The sequence below is a fragment of the Lacerta agilis genome, chromosome 2, assembly GCF_009819535.1.
Source record: "Lacerta agilis isolate rLacAgi1 chromosome 2, rLacAgi1.pri, whole genome shotgun sequence".
NCBI classification, from domain to species: domain Eukaryota; kingdom Metazoa; phylum Chordata; class Lepidosauria; order Squamata; family Lacertidae; genus Lacerta; species Lacerta agilis.
The window spans coordinates 12,534,284-12,552,659 of NC_046313.1; the positions used below are offsets into that span (position 1 = coordinate 12,534,284).

At 47.1% G+C, this 18,376-nt stretch overlaps 1 protein-coding gene across 1 annotated transcript in view; it reads right to left on the bottom strand.

Moving 5' to 3' along the window:
- Positions 1-2,619: 2,619 nt before the first annotated feature.
- Positions 2,620-18,376, bottom strand: part of TIMELESS (timeless circadian regulator) — a 49,791-nt gene continuing 34,034 nt past the window's right edge. Inside the window, exons 25-30 of the mRNA XM_033138631.1 lie at positions 16,132-16,200; positions 15,182-15,300; positions 8,634-8,742; positions 5,852-5,900; positions 4,647-4,732; positions 2,620-2,806 (exon numbers count right to left, since the gene is read on the bottom strand). Coding sequence (XP_032994522.1) covers positions 2,727-2,806; positions 4,647-4,732; positions 5,852-5,900; positions 8,634-8,742; positions 15,182-15,300; positions 16,132-16,200 — 512 coding nt within the window. The 3' untranslated portion in view covers positions 2,620-2,726. The remainder of the gene's footprint in view (positions 2,807-4,646; positions 4,733-5,851; positions 5,901-8,633; positions 8,743-15,181; positions 15,301-16,131; positions 16,201-18,376) is intronic.

Sequence of the window (18,376 nt, forward strand, 5' to 3'; positions counted from 1 at the left end):
GAGTTCCATATGGAGCTGTCAAAGCTGCTTAAAACAATAGGAATCAGGGTTCTTCACTGGGGGGAAAGGTTACAACAAAGCAGTGTCTTTTCCCTTTGGTGCCGGCACTTAGGAAACATATCAGGGCTCAAGCTCATAAAACAGCTGAGTCAGTCATGAACTGCATGCAGCCAGGTTTGCTTGCACAAGGAACTCCTAGAAATCTGGTCAATGTCACAGCATCCGAGCTGCTTCTAGTGAACAGCCACATTATACATGCCAAGATTTTTATTTTCTCCAGATGCCGATCCTCATTCTAGAAACGTAAGGCGCTTCCCTGCTAGCCTAAACTCACTATCCTTGCCCTCATCTTCAAAATGAAACCCTGAAGTTTGCTCCTCTACAAGTCTCCTAAAATCTCTCCCCCCCCCCCAATAGCATGCTGGCCCCTGCCCATGCACCAGAATGGAGCATCTTACCTGTTTGGAGAGGAGGCACGGGCGTATAATTACCAAGGTGGGAATGCAGAGCAGCCTTCCCGGTGCTTATATATCTATATTCTGGTTGGCCAGTCTTATCAGCAGACCCCATTGCAACACTCGGCTTCATTATCAAGTTAATTCATTATCATCTTGCCCTCTCCCTTTGCAAGGGGCACGGAAGTATTCATCCTCAACTCACGCTGGTTTCTGCTGCAGTTCTCTGGCTTTAATTCAGCAGCTACTTGAAAGTCTTTGAGCGGGAATTCCTGTAGAAGTAGTTTGCAACCAAAAATGATCAAGGGGTTGGAGCTATTCACCTAGCGAGCGACGGTTACATTCGGGGATTTCGAGTTTAGAAAGGACTACGGGCAGACGTGACAAGAGTTCTAAAGTTGAAAGCAACTCTTTATGCTGCACACAGTTAAAACCAAGGAACTGCCTCCCAGATGCGATGGCCACCAGCTAGACAGGTTCCAACAGAGGATTAGGGTAAATTTACGGAGAGTATGGCGATTGCTGGCTGCTGGCAGTGTTCTCCAGTGTGAGAAGCAGACTGTCCCTGAACACCAGTTGCCGGGAATACCTGTTGCACTTATGTCCTGGATCAGACCCAAGACCAATCTGGACCGGCACATTATTCTCCAAGTGGCCAAACAGAAAACCCCAGGCAGCTCACAACGGCATTCTCCCCACTTGCGATTCCCAGCAATTGCTCTCTAAAGTTTAGGGCTGGGGACCCTGCATTTCTCCAGATATTGGACTACAATGTCACAGGGCCTGTCCACACTTGTTCCATGCCTAGAAAGCACAGGGTCAAAAGGTTTCCCGCTTGTCCCGTATTTTCCCCTGGGGAAACCCAGGCTGAATCAGAAGTGAACCTCAATTTGCAGAAAAACCAGCTGACATTTTGCTCTGATTCAGCAAGATTTCTTGGGGGGAAAGCAGTGGGGTGAGCAGAATTTTGGATGAGCCCATTCTTGGGTGGGGTTGATGGCAGCTGGAGACGAATGACATCTGGAGTGTACCAGGTTCCCCATCCCAGGGCTTGGGTTACAAATCAGGCATGTGCAAATGTGGGAATACTCAAATTACAGAAAAAACCTGAAACTGCTAAAAGCAGGATTACTATTGCTTTCCTCCTTCTTTTTAAGTAAAGTCAACACACTGAAACCATTGCAAACTCATCATCTTATCTTTCATTTTTCAGCAGCGATGTAAAACAAGGCAGAAGAACCTTCGAAGCGTTGGATTTCATTAGAAATAGTCAGCCAAGAGTTGGTTTGGGGGATTTTTATTATGAAAACACAACACAAACACGCAAGTCATGTGCTAACATTCCTGCCCTTCTGCCACTGGTGGCAGATCCCTGAACAGTTACACGAGAGGCAACCCTTATACACCTCTGGCGTTGCCTCTGCCTGGAACAGCCCAAGCAACAAAGTCAATAGCTGTCGGCGAGGGAAACTGCTGAAGCAAATGGTGCTGGGAACAGTAAACTGGGTGCTAAATTCAGCACAGGAGCACATCTTTGCTTTTGAACCCCCCCCCCCCAAAAAAAACCAATTCAGCTCTTGACACCCAACGTCAAACGAGTCTTGTGTGAATCGAATACAAGCACCCATTTTTTGAAGGAGGAATGAATATCAAGGGTAGGTGCCGAGGTGCAATGGGGATAGAAGACTGTGCACATGTATTATAAGGCAATGCGAGACTTGAGCACAGGGATGAGGTTGTGTTTTGGCCAGGCTCGGAAAGAGAGCGGTGGCGAATCCAAAAGCCAAGTAGCCTTAAGATTCGAAGAGCCAACGCGCTGGCAGGTCAGTCTTGCTTTTGCTGGCTCTCGGCAGACATCGTTCAGAACAAATGCCGTAAGTTACAAATGGTTATAGAAAAGTTTAAAGCGAAGCTTCTTCTTCAACATCTGTTGTATCCTGTAACAGAGCAAAGAAGTTTGGGCAGAAATCCCATTCTCCTCTTCCCTCCTCAGGCAGGCCTCACATTTCTTTTCCCTGCATACGTTCTCTAGCAGGCCTTATTCACAGTCTCCTTGCATCCCTTTCCCAAAAACTATGAAGTGTTGTGCACCAAGACTTGGAGACGGGGGCTGGGGAAGAGAGAAAGAAAGAAAGAGAAAGAGAGAGCAAGAGAGAGCAAGAGAGAGAGATTCCTTCCAGACTGCTCCATCAAAGACCCCTCTGCCTGAGGTGGTTCTTGCAGCTCCAGAGCTGACAGTGGGTGTAACTGGTCTGAACTGGGCCAACTCCTTCAATCTTCTTCCTCCTCCTCTTCAATTCGCAGGCACTTCCTTTTGCCAGCAGGCTGCGGCTCGTCCTCATCACTGGACCCTGCAGTGCCAAAGATAAAATACAGTGTGATCTTAAGAGAGCAAGGCATAAAGTGGCGATGGAAAAAAGCCGTGCTATGACTTCATCGGATTTTTTTTGCAGAAAGTTGCTTCAGAAGCAAAGTGGGAATTATTCAGCATTCTGGGGAAAGAAGTTGAAGGATAAACAGAGAGAGAGAGAGAGAGAGAATGAGAAGCTGCTCTCACTGCTATCCATTACCGAATAATGGAAATCCTTTCTGCCGCCACCCCACCACCCCCTTTCGAACCTCACTAATGTATTCTTGGCAGGGTTTCTGAAGTTCTGATAAGCCGAGGATTCTTGACATGCCTTCTGATTAGGAGGAGACTCAGAGCAGTGAGTCATGCATAAAGGCAGAAGGCAGCCTCTTGGGGCAGGTAATTTCTGCTGCCCTTTTAAGTACTGGGAAGGATGAAATGATCTAATCACAGCACTGTCTTTCTTCTGTAGACCATTGCCCCAACTTCTATCAAGAGCCCTTTGTCTCTCTTATCTCTTAGTGTATCTAGCTGGTGGTTCTAGTAGCCTACTGACGCCTCTGCCCCCTCCCTCCCTGCCCCCTCCCCTATTTTTCTCAATTGGATGAAGTGGGGGGGGGGCTTGCTACTCTATTGTTGTTCAATTGATTTTAATTCGTAGAAACATAAAACAATGACAGTCTTAATAAGAGGGGGAATACAGTCACATCTGCAGCAGAAATAGGGCAGAACGGCCTGCTATTCCCTTGCACTTCGATGCTGGCCAGGTGAATGCAGACAAGGTAGGCAGCTTCCTTCATGGGCAGGTACTTTGAGCTCACAGAAGCCTTTGCACGAGGGATGGGGAACTCACAGCCTTTCAGATATTGCTCATTTTATTTATTTATTTATTTAAATATTTGTATAGCGCAATTTTGTTAAAAAAACAACAATTAAAATAGAAGCACCACAAAAATTAACACAGACCACCAGTTGACTATTACAGATTCCCCTCCTCCTTAATTGTCTGCATAAGAACGGCAGCAAACAGAAGCCTTCAGTAAATGTTTGGAAGTCAATATGGAAGGTGTCAGCTGAGGTCATAGCCACATTGCTTTTCCTCCGCTCTCTAAAGCACAGGTCGTGCCTGGAAAGCTCTGCATCTGAGCACTTAAAAAAAAACCAACACCCCCCCCCCTTTAAAGCTCGATCAGTGCAAATGGCACTCTGCAGAAAACACGAATTGACATATGCTGAGATTGAGCGCTAAAGAGTGGGTTTTGTCAGGAGAAAAACCGCTCAGACACAAAGCTTTTAAGCATGGACCTGTTCCTGGAAAGAGAGGGGTGGGGTGGGGAGTAAGAAGAGGAGTTTGGATTTGATATCCCGCTTTATCCCTACCCGAAGGAGTCTCAAAGCGGCTCACATTCTCCTCTCCCTTCCTCCCCCACAACAAGCACTCTGTGAGGTGAGTGGGGCTGAGAGACTTCAGAGAAGTGTGACCAGCCCAAGGTCACCCAGTAGCTGCAAGTGGAGGAGCGGAGACGCGAACCCGGTTCCCCAGATTACGAGTCTACCGCTCTTAACCACTACACCACAATGGCTAAGTGTGGGTGAGCCCTATTGGGAGAACATTCCACAGAAGCGAGTCATTAACTCCGAAGGCTCTGTTTCATACGGATGCCTAATGAGCCCCCCACAACTTGGGTACAACCAGCAACACTCCTACAGATGATCTGTGAGCAAGTTGCACCCAGGAGAAGCATCGAAGGAATTATTTGTACGGGCTGGAAAAGGGAAGAGATGCAGGTTGGGGGGAAGGCGTTTGATGGAAGTAACTCCATTGCTGCCACGAGACATACCTTGGCTGTTGGCTTCTTCCTGCTCCTCACCGTCAATGACCAAGCGCCTTCGCTTGGGCACCAGAGGGGGCTGGATGGGCTCCTCCCTGGAAACAAGGGCAAGAAATAAATGCCAGACATAGACTCAGGGGGAGAAGAACGCACAATCGGAAGCTACAGCAGCCCCCCCAGTGCTCTAGGCAGGTTCCCACCACCAAAACTTGTAGCTCAGGTGGCACAAACCTATATAATGGCGTGCCAGGTTTTTGCTTCCGTATCAAATTTGTATAAACTTCTGAAAAGAACAGGGAGATGGGGACTGAATTGGGGGCAGGGAAGAAAACCAAGTAAGAAAAATCAGAGTAGCAGGACTCCAGTTGCTGATGGCTGGCCATCGATTGAATTCAGAAAATATCAAAACCATGGAGCAGGGCAGGAAGCAGAAAGAGGCGGCAAATGGGAGCAGGCAGGAAGCAACCCACTTCTCTCCTTGTTGTGCTCCTGCTCAGAACATGGCAGCTTCCACTCTGACAGCTGGAAGTGCAAGGCTAAATGTGACTCATCGTTTTCTGCCTCTATGAATCAGATATGCAGAAAAATATATCCTGGGCTTGAAGCACAGAGCTGCTCAGTTCCATTATAAACGAACCCTACCCAAGAACTAGTATGAATGTAGAAGGAGGAAAAGGTCGTAGCAGAGTTTTGCAACTCCTGGCATCTCTGGATAGGGCTAGGAAACAACTCCTGCCTGAAACTCCACTGCTGCCAGTCCGTGTAGACAACAGTCAGCTGGATGGATCAATGGTCTTGTCCGTGGGTAGGCAAACTAAGGCCCGGGGGCCGGATCCGGCCCAATCACTTTCTAAATCTGGCCCGTGGATGGTCCGGGAATCAGCGTGTTTTTACATGAGTAGAATGTGTCCTTTTATTTAAAATGCATCTCTGGGTTATTTGTGGGGCATAGGAATTTGTTCATTTCTGCCCCCAAAATATAGTCCGGCCCCCCACAAGCTCCGACGGACAGTGGACCGGCCCCCTGCTGAAAAAGTCTGCTGACCCCTGGTTGACTCTGAATAAAGGCAGCTTCCTGTGTTCTGCATGCCATACCTGAGTTTGTTTCCGGCTATTACAGTGTCCTCCATGCTTTTAAGCTATTACAATTCACCTTGCCCACTATGTATGAGGTGTTTGTCATCTTCCCACACCCCGGTGCCCCCAGTTCTTACTTTTCCACAGTCAGGCATCTTGGCTCCTCTGTCTCGAGATGCTCCTCCGCTGAAACAGACAAGAAATAAAGTGTGTCAGCTGGAAGGACAAAGCCAGCTCTGCAATGGGAGGTGGCAGCCTGGTGGCAAGGCAAACTAGTTGCCGAGTTGCAATTAATTCAGTTGGAAGGTTCCCGACAAACTTAATTCGAGTAATAGATCTCTAAGGAAGGTGCTAGAACTTTCCAGAACAGCTGGTCTCCCAAACACCCAACTGTAGCACAGGCTATTTATAATTATATTTATAATGAATTACTGAACATCTTAGGCATAGCAACGTCTATAGAATATTGTGCCCATGGCTGTATTCACCTAATACAGCTCAGGGACATGTTACTTGAGATGTCCCTTTTGTAACCCCTTGTAGGTCACTGCCTCCTGAAGAAGAATTTCTCCTGCAAGTTCCAAGGATTTCAGAAGCCCTCTCCATAGTAACTCAGACTTTCAGTGCAACCAGCATACCTGTAGAGATGCAACAGGTGTTCACTACCTGGACTTTCCAGAAGCAGTTGAAGTTCTGAGAAGTCTTCCCAACCGAATGAGTAAGGTCTCTGCCATGGATGTCAACTTTGCAGCATTATTATTATTATTATTATTATTAAATCTTTGCTGCTTTTTAAACTATGTACATCTCCTGGAGACACAGAATCAAAGAAATTGTGGAGTTGGAAGGGACATACAAGGTTCATCTAAGTCCAGCCCCCTGCAATGCAGGAATCTTTTGCCCAACATGGGGCTTGAACCCACAACCCTGAGATTAACAGTCTCATGCTCTACTGACTTCAGCTGCCACATATATGGAAGGAGATTGATAAATAGCAACAGCACATTGTATGTTGCTTTAAACTCTTTTTTCATATTGCGTTTTAATGTTGTAAACTTTGGGGTGACGGGTAGGTAGTTAAATAAAATAAAATGAAGACGAAAACAGGACTGTGGCCAGCAATTCTTAGCTACCGTCAGTAGATGCTGAGGGGGATGAACGTATGGAATTGTGTGTCCCCCTATTTGGGGCGTATGCATGCATTTTAACCCATGATCCATAAGCCAAGGTCTGCATTGTCTGAGCGGCTATCAGCAGCTGTAAGACGGGCAATCTATATTTCAGGCTGACTCAACTTCTGACTCGCCAAGTCGAAAACAGCCTGCCACTTATGCCTTATGGCAGGGGTGCCCAAACTTTTTCCAAAGAGGGCTGGATTTGATGAAGTTAACATGTGTGAAGGCCGACCAAAGTTGTTGAGCTTTTTTTTAGGATTGAAGTTGCTGACAGGGCTCTGCCAGAATCTTTTCCCCACCCAGAGAAATGCAACAATATGAGAGGGCAGCAACCGATCCCGCAAATTCACATGTTTTTGAAGAAACGAAACTTAAACTTGAAGAGGGGGGAGAACCCTGTGTAAGCATTTGAGACCATGCCCATCCAGATTAACGTGTTTGGGTTCAATAATGTCAGTATGAACTAGGATGCTAAAATGGGTTACAGATTAACCACCACTTTGAGGAAGTTTTTCTAGACTGAGTTGTGCAATCAGTCAGGGCTGAGCTTTGGCATTAGTGCTGATGCTTTTAGTGTCTGTCCTTTATTTGTACTTGGGTGTTTTTAAGACACCTAAACGCAGAAAAGTAGCATGTGAGACAGTTTCCATGTTATATGGACAACTGCCAAGAGGAGGAAGAAAACTAGTGCACAAATACACCCTCATTTTACAATAGCATACAGAGACTGTTAGGTTCAGTTGCATGGGTGGCACTGTGGTCTAAACCACAGAGCCTAGGGCTTTCTGATCAGAAGGTTGGCGGTTCGAATCCCCGCGACGGGGTGTGCTCCCGTTGCTCGGTCCCAGCTCCTGCCCACCTAGCAGTTCGAAAGCACATCAAAGTGCAAGTAGATAAATAAGTTCCGCTCCGGCGGGAAGGTAAATGGTTTTTCCGTGTGCTGCTCTGGTTTGCCAGAAGCGGCTTAGTCGTGCTGGCCACATGACCCGGAAGCTGGATGCCGGCTCCCTCGGCCAATAAAGCAAGATGAGCGCCGCAACCCCATAGTTGTCAGCGACTGGACTAATGGTCAGGGGTCTTTACCTATGTAGTAAGTTTACTATTTATACTCCACGCATCTGACTGGGTTGCCCCAACCACTCTGGGCAGCTTTGTCATGCTGGCCCCATGACCCGGAAGCTGTCTGCGGACAAACGCCGGCTCCCTCGGCCTACAGAGCGAGATGAGCGCCGCAACCCCAGATTCGTCAACAATAAGAGACTCTAAATCAATAGATTGTTTATATATATATACACACACACCCTAGAACTGCTTTCTGTCTCTGCATGTGCATTGGCTGAGCTTCTGTGATGTCATGTACTGCTAACAAACACATTCTGAAATTCTAAGGAGGCAGGTTCAACACTACAGATGACAAACAATGGAGGTTCTGAGGGAAGTGAAAGATCTATCTGGCAAGGGGAATGGGACCTTCAGAGGGCCTAGGAGCAATTAAGCTTCCAATTCATTCATTCTGTATTTTTTAGTTCCTGATCTCAAAACCCAAGCAGGTTTGTATGAGGGAACATGGCTTCCCAAATAGCCTGGATCTAAGCCATATGGGTCTTCATAGGTTGTACTAAGCACTTTGAATTGTGTGTGCCCAGAACAGACTGGTAGCCAGTGGCGCTGCTGGAACAAGGGAGTGGCATGCCTTTTCAACAGGCAGGGTTGTTTCAGTGTGTTTCCCCTTCCATACACCTACCAGCTAGTTGCTGTTTGGTCTCCCCCTCCACTTCTTTTGAGGCAATGGAAGCAGCTGCTTGTCGTAGTTGATCTGGGCTGAGCTTGGCCGGGATGCGCCAGAAAGATTCCTGTAGGAAGTAAAGAAGGTAAATACATGCTGCTAGCTCCTGGTTACAAGAAGGCGCTGTTTGCTTCTGCTGTTGGCTCCCTCTTGCAAGCTTCTTGTTCCCAGAAGAGCTAAATGGAGGGGATTATCGCCCTCGAATTAGTCGCAATGGTAGTGGAACTCAAGGATTGCTGCTCCAGCTTGGTTTTAAACTAAAAGGTTGTATGCAACAAAGTTGTTTCATCCGTGCAAGGAGTTACACTTGTGCAATGGAACTTGTCTTCTTCATGTGTGCTCCCCCCCCCAAAAAAAACATCTGTTCTAGGGTTCTAGTTACAGGTAAGATAGCTGTGTTGGTCTGCCATAGTCAAAACAAAGTAAAAAAATAAAAAAATCCTTCCAGTAGCACCTTAGAGACTAACTAAGTTTGTTCTTGGTATGCACACGAAAGCTCATACCAAGAACAAACCTAGTTGGTCTCTAAGGTGCTACTGGAAGGATTTTTTATTATTTTTTATTTTGTTTTATTTGTTCTAGGGGTTTATCTACCGCTCCAAAGCAGAGGCAATATGTGGAGGGGACACCATGCAGGGAGGAGAGGGAGGGAAAATTCTGTTTTGCAAGAAGGCCTTGGGCAAACAGGAGGACATAATCCAAACTTGCTCCGGTCATAAATCACGGGGGGGGGGGGGACACTGCGACATAGTCAAAAAAGGAGAAAGGACAGATACCAAGATAGAAAGGCAAACCTTTACGAAATAAATGCAGGCCGGGGGGAGGAACACCACATTAATAATTATCTTATCTTCTATGACCGTATGAAAGGCAAGATTACAAAGAGCCAACTGAATGTTCAACGTTGCAACAGAGCACAAACGCTGGGATATTTCTGCAGACAGAGTGAGAGCCCATAGAGGAATACAAGCCGCTGTTCCACCAAAGCCACAAACCTAAGTTAACGTGTAACTGTGGCTGATGAGACTGAAGCACTTCCGTCTTTGTTTAGGAGCTCATCTTCCCTGAATATTTATTTACATTTCTCCCACTTATTTCAACATTTTCTTCAGTCATCTCCAAAAATGTACATACAAAGCAGTAAAAACCATAAATGATGAAGAGGGTTAAATAGAGGATTTTTTTAGCGGGGGACTGTACCAAACATTCCTGGGAGCTCATACTTTTTAACCTGTGTTAACTTAGGATCTTGGATGCGTTCCAAGTTCTTCTGGGTCACTTTAACCTAGGAGCGATACTCGGCTGTCTTATTCTAAGCAGGAAATAGCTAAGCTCACAGAAACCCAGTGTCAGTTAAAGTAGGGAAAGGAGGAACATATCTGGCAGCCCTCTTTAGGGAAGTTTTTAATGACTGATGTTTTAATGTATTTTTAATCTTTTGTTGGAAGCCGTCCAGTGCCTGGGGAAACCCAGCCAGATGGGTGGTGTAGAAATAATAAATTTAATTTACTTTATTATTATTATTAGTCTTTCTCAATGAATGATTAAAGTTGCCGTTCCAAAATGCAATAAACAAATACAGTGGTACCTTGGTTTAAGAACAGCTTAGTTTATGAACAACTTGGATTAAGAACGCTGCAAACCCGGAAGTAGGTGATTTGGTGTGTGAACTTTGCCTTGGAATAAGAACACGTTCCGCTTCCTGTTGAGTGTGTTCCATTTGTAAATAAGAGTCCCCCGCTGCTATGGGAAAGCACGCCTTGGTTTAAGAACGCTTTGGTTTAAGAACGGACTTCCGGAACGGATTAAGTTTGTAAACCAAGTTATTACAAAAAAAGGTCTGTTCTTTAAAAAATGTTTTACACCCCTAAACCCATTCTCTTTCCATATCCTCTATGGGATGTGGGTGGCGCTGTGGTCTAAACCACTGAGCCTCTTGGGCATGCCGATCAGGTCGGCGGTTCAAATCCCCACAATGAGAGTGAGCTCCTGCTGCTCTGTCTCAGCTCCTGCCAACCTAGCAGTTCAAAAGCACACCAGTGCAAGTAGATAAATAGGAACCGCTGCGGCGGGAAGGTAAGCGGCGTTTCCGTGCACTCTGGTTTCCATCACTGTGTCCCATTGCACCAGAGGTGGTTTAGTGATGCTGGCCACATGACCCGGAAAGCTGTCTGTGAACAAACACCTGCTCTCTTGGCCTGAAAGTGAGATGAGCGCTGCAACTCCATAGTTGCCTCTGACAAGACTTAACCGCCCAGGGGTCCTTTAGCTTTATATCCTCTAGCACAGGGGTGGCCAACTCCCAAGAGACTGTGATCTACTTTCAGAATTAAAATCTGGCAGTGATCTACCCCCATTTTGGGGGGTTCAGCTCAAAGTTGTTGACCTTTTTGGGATGAGGATTGGAATGCCCCGTTTTTTAGGGGGTTCGGCTCAAAGTTGTTGATTTTTTTTTAGGGGGGGTGACCAGATTTGGTAACCTTTTACGGGGGACAACAGAAACTTTTACAGATTTCTTTGGAGAGAGTTACATAAAAGCACTCACAAATCTGTACTCCACACAAACTCCTTTACCCACTCCTTTAACCTGCCTATCAAGAGTTCTTTAAAAATACATGCCTTCATCCTTTGTTAGTGCGACACCTGCATCACCATTTCAGTAACCAACTGTTCAATATCAGGCGAGTACTGTGTCAGGGCCAGCTTCAGGGAATCCTTAAGGTGCTCATCTGTCATGTTTGAACGTTGCTTACTCTCCGTCATTTTTAAATATGAAAATGCAGTTTCACACAAATAAGTAGAACCAAAACATGAGTGTAAAATTTCACTGCATCTTCTAAATTTGGAAATTTCTGTCTAGGCACAAACTTCCAAAATGATGATTATTCTGCACGGGCCCTCAGAAAAATGTCATTTTTCAGAGTTAATATCTCATTTTCAAGAGATGTTTTGCACAATGAGTAATTTGTACTGATAATGACTACAATTTTTTAAATGTCCAAATCAGATTTTAATGGAAATGACATGTATTCTACAATTAATTCAATTTTTTGGAAGTTGCCAAATCTTTTTTCTAACTCCAGAATACCAGAATCAATTTTGGCCACATACAATATTTTTCGCTCCATAAGGTGCACCTGACCGTAAGACGCAACAAGTTTTTAGAGGAGGAAAACAAGAAAAAAAATATTCTGAATCAAATGTTGTACTAACTAAACTATTTAATAAACTACCAGTATATCAGAATAATATTTCAACAATGTAAAGTGAACAGCAGTCAGTGGTGGCATTAAGAACCACCATTACTGTCATTAACAAATAAGGAGAGACTTTATCCCCTAGTAAGGGGGGGCAGACAGTGGAAATATATGAGCTTCCCACATCGAGTCCTTTAGCTCTAAGGACTGTATGGTTTGGACCTACACAGTTGTTTTAATAAAGGCAAAAGAAGTGGGACTTTCTTCTTTTTTGTTCATTGCAGAGAGCTCTGGGGGCTTTCATATGAGGGAGGAATGAGGGAGAAATCTCATTCAATTTCCATTTAAAGTCAAACCCCTACCAGTAATTCACACCTTCCCCAAATGTTCATCTTGCTGCTGCATCCTCCTCCTCCTGAGTAGTAATAAATGCTACCGTACTTTCACAGAGGGAGGACTGGGGTGTGGGATGAGGGAGGGAGATGCTGCCTGCATGGAAGGAAGACTGGGGTGTGGGGTGAGGGAGGGAGGGAGGCTTGGGAAGGAAGCTTCAGGCTTCCATCCTAAGCCTCTGCAGGGATCGCTCTCCTCCCGCGGTGGCTTGGGAGGCAGGGCCGGTGCTAGGGATTTTTGCGCCCTAGGCGAGATCACCTTCTGGCGCCCCCGCCAATGGAAGGAAAGAAGGAAGGAAGGAAAGGTGAGAGGGGGGGGGAGGAAGGAAAGAAGGGAGAGAGAGAGAGAAGAAAGGAAGGAAGGAAGGGTGAGAGAGAGAGAGAGAAGGAAGGAAGGAAGGAAGGAAGGAAGGAAGGAAGGCAGCAAGGAAAGAAGGGAGGGTGAGAGAGAGAAGGAAGGAAGGAAGGAAGGAAGGAAGGAAAAAGGGTGAGAGAGAGAGAAGAAAGGAAGGAAGGAAGGGCGAGAGAGAGAGAAGAAAGGAAGGAAGGAAGGAAGGAAGGAAGGGTGAGTGAGAGAGAAGGAAGGAAGGAAGGAAGGAAGGAAGGAAGGAAGGAAAGAAGGAAAGAAAGGAGGGAGGGTGAGAGAGAGAAGGAAGGAAGGAAGGAAGGAAGGAAGGAAGGAAGGAAGAAGGGTGAGAGAGAGAGAAGAAAGGAAGGAAGGAAGGGTGAGAGAGAGAGAAGAAAGGAAGGAAGGAAGGGTAAGAGAGAGAGAAGGAAGGAAGGAAGGGTGAGTGAGAGAGAAGAAAGGAAGGAAGGAAGGGTAAGAGAGAGAGAAGGAAAGAAGGGAGGGTGAGAGAGAGAGAGAAGGAAGGAAGGGTGAGAGAGAAGGAAGGAAGGGTGAGAGAGATGGAAGGAAGGAAGGGAGAGAAGGAAGGAAGGAAGGGTGAGAGAGAGAGAGAGAGAGAGAAGGAAGGGAGAGAGAGAGAGAGAGAGAGAGAGAGAGAGAAGGAAGGAAGGAAGGAGGGTGAGAGAGAGAGAGAGAGAGAGAGAGAGAGAAGGAAGGAAGGGTGAGTGAGAGAAGGAAGGAAGGAAGGAAGGAAGGAAGGAAGGAGGGTGAGAGAGAGAGAGAGAAGGAAGGAAGGAAGGAAGGAAGGGTGAGAGAGAGAAGGAAGGAAGGAAGGAAGGAAGGAAGGAAGGAAGGGTGAGTGAGAGAAGGAAGGAAGGAAGGAAGGAAGGAAGGAAGGAAGGAAGGAAGAAGGGTGAGAGAGAGAGAGAGAAGGAAGGAAGGAAGGAAGGGTGAGAGAGAGAAGGAAGGAAGGAAGGAAGGAAGGAAGGAAGGAAGGAAGGAAGGAAGGGTGAGAGAGAGAGAAGGAAGGAAGGGTGAGTGAGTGAGAGAGAAGGAAGGAAGGAAGGAAGGAAAGAAGGGAGGGTGAGAGAGAGAGAGAAGGAAGGAAGGAAGGGTGAGAGAGAAGGAAGGAAGGAAGGGAGAGAAGGAAGGAAGGAAGGGAGAGGGAGAGAGAGAGAGAGAGAGAGAGAGAGAGAGAGGAAGGAAGGAAGGGTGAGAGAGAGAGAGAGAGAGAGAGAAGGAAGGAAGGAAGGAAGGGTGAGAGAGAGAAGGAAGGAAGGAAGGAAGAAGGGTGAGAGAGAGAGAGAAGGAAGGAAGGAAGGAAGGAAGGAAGGGTGAGAGAGAAGGAAGGAAGGGAGAGAGAGAGAAGGAAGGAAGGAAGGAAGGAAGGAAGAGAAGGAAGGAAGGAAGGGTGAGAGAGAGAGAGAGAGAGAGAAGGAAGGAAGGAAGGGAGAGAGAGAGAGAGAAGGAAGGAAGGAAGGAAGGAAGGAAGGAAGGGTGAGTGAGAGAGAAGGAAGGAAGGAAGGAAGGAAGGAAGGGTGAGAGAGAAGGAAGGAAGGAAGGAAGGAAGGAAGGAAGAAGGAAGAAGGGTGAGAGAGAGAGAGAGAAGGAAGGAAGGAAGGAAGGAAGGAAGGAAGGAAGGAAGGAAGGGTGAGAGAGAGAAGGAAGGAAGGAAGGGTGAGAGAGAGAGAGAGAGAGAGAGAGAGAGAGAGAGAGAGAGAGAAGGAAGGAAGGAAGGAAGGAAGGAAGAGGTGAGTGAGAAAGAGAGAGAGAAGGAAGGAGGGAGGGAGGGAAGAGAGAAGGAAGGGGTGAGAGGGAAAGAAAGAGGGGGGAAGGGATGAGAGGGAGAAGGAAAGTAAGAGAGACAAGGAAGGAAGGGGTGAAAGAGAGGGTGGAGGGAGGGAAGAGAGGGGGGGGGAGGAAGTCTGCTCTTGCAAGAGGTGGTAGCAGGATGAGCGCCCCAAAAGGAGAGAAGCCCTTTTGAAAAAAGAAAAGGCAAGGCAAGCAGGCTGCTTGCCTTGGCTTTTCTTTTTTAAAAGGACTTTTCTCCCCGCTGCAGGGGCGGCCAGCAAGGAGGAGGAGTGTCACAAGGGTGACATCCCCCCATCCTCGCTCTCCCCACCCGCAGGCGGCTCCGCCCGGCAGTGGGAAGAGAAGCTCTTTTAAAAAAAGAAAAGGCAATGCAAGCAGGCTGCTTGGCTTTGGCTTTTTTTTTTTAAAGGACTTTTCTCCACGCTGCAGGGGCGGCCAGCGAGGAGGAGGAGTGTCACAAGGGTGACACTCCCCCATCCTCGCTGCCCCCCCCCCCCGCAGGCGGCTCCAATGGGAGATGCCAGCCAGCCATCTGGCACACACACACACACAGAGAGAGAGAGAGAGAGAGAGAGAGAGAGAGGCCAGCTGTGGTCCGGCAAGAGGAGGGAGCTCTCCCTGGAGAGCTTTTTTCCCCTTTTAGGCTGCCGATCGCTAAGCAACCCAAGATCTACCTGCGATCGACCAGGAACTTGCTCACGATCGACAGGTAGATCGCGATCGACCTGTTGGCCACTCCTGCTCTAGCAAAACAATTACCTGTTCACTGGCTGGGGCTCGAATCCCTACTTTACGCAGAAGCTTCTGGAAGCGCTTGTGTTCCATGGCATCCTCATTCTCTTCAGTCAGTGGCACCAAAGGTACTGGCTGGGCACATCCTGGTGAAACAGGAATCTATCAAGCTAAATTCTAGAACCATATGGGAAAGAGCAGTATAGTATTCATGTCTACAACATCCTGGTGGATATTTGGCTCTTTAAGCCTTTGTCTTCCTTATTAGACAACACAGAATGATTCGGGTTTATACGCTGCTTTCCCACAATGAGCTGTGCCCAAAGCAGCTTGGACTGAAGGGAGAGCTCCATCAGCAGAGCACGAGACAGTTAATTTCAGGGTCGTGGGTTCAAGCCCCACATTGGGCAAAAGATTCCTGCATGGCAGGGGGTTGGACTAGATGACCCTTGCGCTCCCCTTTCAACTCTATGGAAACATTAAAACGCAGAGCGTAGGAGAAAACATAATATGCAAAATACAGGGCGTGTTAGCAAAATAAAATGACAAATCAAGAGCTTCACAAACGCAGATTAAATTCAGTATTACAAAAATATAAATAAATCACCTAGGCTTAAGCACAGAAATTCGAAGTAAGAAAGTTAACCAACTATAAAGTTTATGGTACTGGTCTTCCTGCACCTCAAGGTCCCTGGCTTAAATAAAGATCAGAGGGGAGGTGACATATAGCTAGCTGGCTCCCATATCGTTCTCCTCCAGAGGAGGCTGACAGCAGCAGAAGGGAAATATCAAGTTCTCTTCCTCAGCCTCCTGGAAGTACCAACTGCTGATGCACTGAGACACCCCCCAATGCCGTTTAGTGAAACGGTGGCACAACTAGGAACACAAACCTCAAGACACAAAGCTCATTATCTCGGCCCCCCACCCCACCCCCCGGCAAGAACCAGGAAGCTGTGCAACATTCTCCCTGTATTTACCATCCTCTTCTCGGTCAGAAGCTGTCCGGTTCAGGCAGTTCTGGAGCCATAGCAGAGGGCCGAACAGACCTACGGAGACAAAAGTGAGTGGCAAGATGAAGGGGGCTCCTCCTCTCGATAACTTTAGGCAAGGCCCAGTGTCAATGGGTAGACCAGGCCTTCTCTGATACATGTGAAAAGGGTGAGGTAGTAAAACAGACTGGATAGGTCAGTGAAATCAGTGTTTTAAAATGCTCCCCGCCCCCCGCAATGCTCAAATCTCTCAGTATTATTGTTTTTAAATCAGCACAGCAGGCAAATGACTGGGCTAGAGATTCTTCCTGTTATTTGCATGGGATGTTCTGGTGAACTGAACAAAATCTGTACTTTCCCACCTGAAGCGGCACAAAATCCATTCTGCCATCCTAGGCCCAAATAATGTGTGGGTAAACAGAGAAGCATGGGGAGAAGGTACTTCATTACTCATTGTGTTTATATCCCACCTTTTTCTCCAAAAAGGCGGCGTACGTGGTTCTCCACCTCCTCACTCAATCCCCCAAACAACCCTGCGAGGTAGGTTTTAGGCTGAGAGGCAGTGGCTGGGCCAAGGCCACCCAGTGAGCTATGGCCAAGCGGGGGTTTGAACCCTGCCCTCCTGGGTCCTAATCCCCTCCTGGGTCCTAATCCGGCACTCCTAACCACTACACCAAATTAGCGTTCTTGCTCTCTCTTTATACTCCAAAGCTGATCCCCAAATCTAGGTAACATTCAGAAAGGTATTCCGGGCAATCCTAAGATTCCCTGGAAGCCTCTTGCAGCTTTCCAACATGGCCACAGGGAAGCAATGGGCATCTCCAAAGGTTCACGCAAAGTCATGCAGTTTGATGGCAAATGCCTAAGAGGCCAGGCCAGGAACTTCCTGAACTGTGCATGCTCCCAAGAACTTCCCAGAGGTTCTTCAGCAGACATTTTGAGGGTTTCCTAGCAGACCAGTTGTCAAGGGAGGGAGGGGAAGCAGTATGTTTCCGAACACAATTCAGTGTGTTGGTGCTGACCTTTAAAGCCCTAAACGGCCTCGGCCCAGTATACCTGAAGGAGCGTCTCCACCCCCATTGTTCAGCCTGGACACTGAGGACCAGCTCCGAGGGCCTCCTGGTGGTTCCCTCACTGCAAGAAGTGAGGTTACAGGGAACCAGGCATAGGGCCTTCTTGGTGGTGGCACCCTCCAATCAGATGTCAAGGAAATAAACAACTATCTGACTTTTAGAAGACACCTGAAGGCAGCCCTGTATTGGGAAGTTTTTAATGTTTTAGCGTTTTTTAAATATTATGTTGTGAGCCGCTCAGAGTGGCTGGGGAAACCCAGCCAGATGGGCAGGATACAAATAATAAATTATTATAAAGTATTTATTAATTACTACTACTACTGTCAACAACCTCAGATATGCTGATGATACTACCTTGATGGCAGAAAGTGAGGAAGAATTAAAGAACCTTTTAATGAGGGTGAAAGAAGAGAGCGCAAAATATGGTCTGAAGCTCAACATCAAAAAAACTAAGATCATGGCCACTGGTCCCATCACCTCCTGGCAAATAGAAGGGGAAGAAATGGAGGCAGTGAGAGATTTCACTTTCTTGGGTTCCATGATCACTGCAGATGGTGACAGCAGTCACGAAATTAGAAGACGCCTGCTTCTTGGGAGAAAAGCAATGACAAACCTAGACAGCATCTTAAAAAGCAAAGACATCACCTTGCCGACAAAGGTCCGTATAGTAAAAGCTATGGTTTTCCCAGTAGTAATGTACGGAAGTGAGAGCTGGACCATCAAGAAGGCTGATCGCCGTAGAATTGATGCTTTTGAATTATGGTGCTGGAGGAGACTCTTGAGAGTCCCATGGACTGCAAGAAGATCAAACCTATCCATCCATAAAGAAATCAGCCCTGAGTGCTCACTAGAAGGACAGATCCTGAAGTTGAGGCTCCAGTACTTTGGCCACCTCATGAGAAGAGAAGACTCCCTAGAAAAGACCCTGATGTTGGGAAAGATGGAGGGCACAAGGAGAAGGGGACGACAGAGGATGAGATGGTTGGACAGTGTTCTCGAAGCTACTAACATGAGTTTGGCCAAACTGCGAGAGGCAGTGAAGGATAGGCGTGCCTGGCGTGCTCTGGTCCATGGGGTCACGAAGAGTCGGACACGACTGAACGACTGAACAACAACAACTACTACTACTACTGTATTGCCTGCCCGCCATACCACCATGC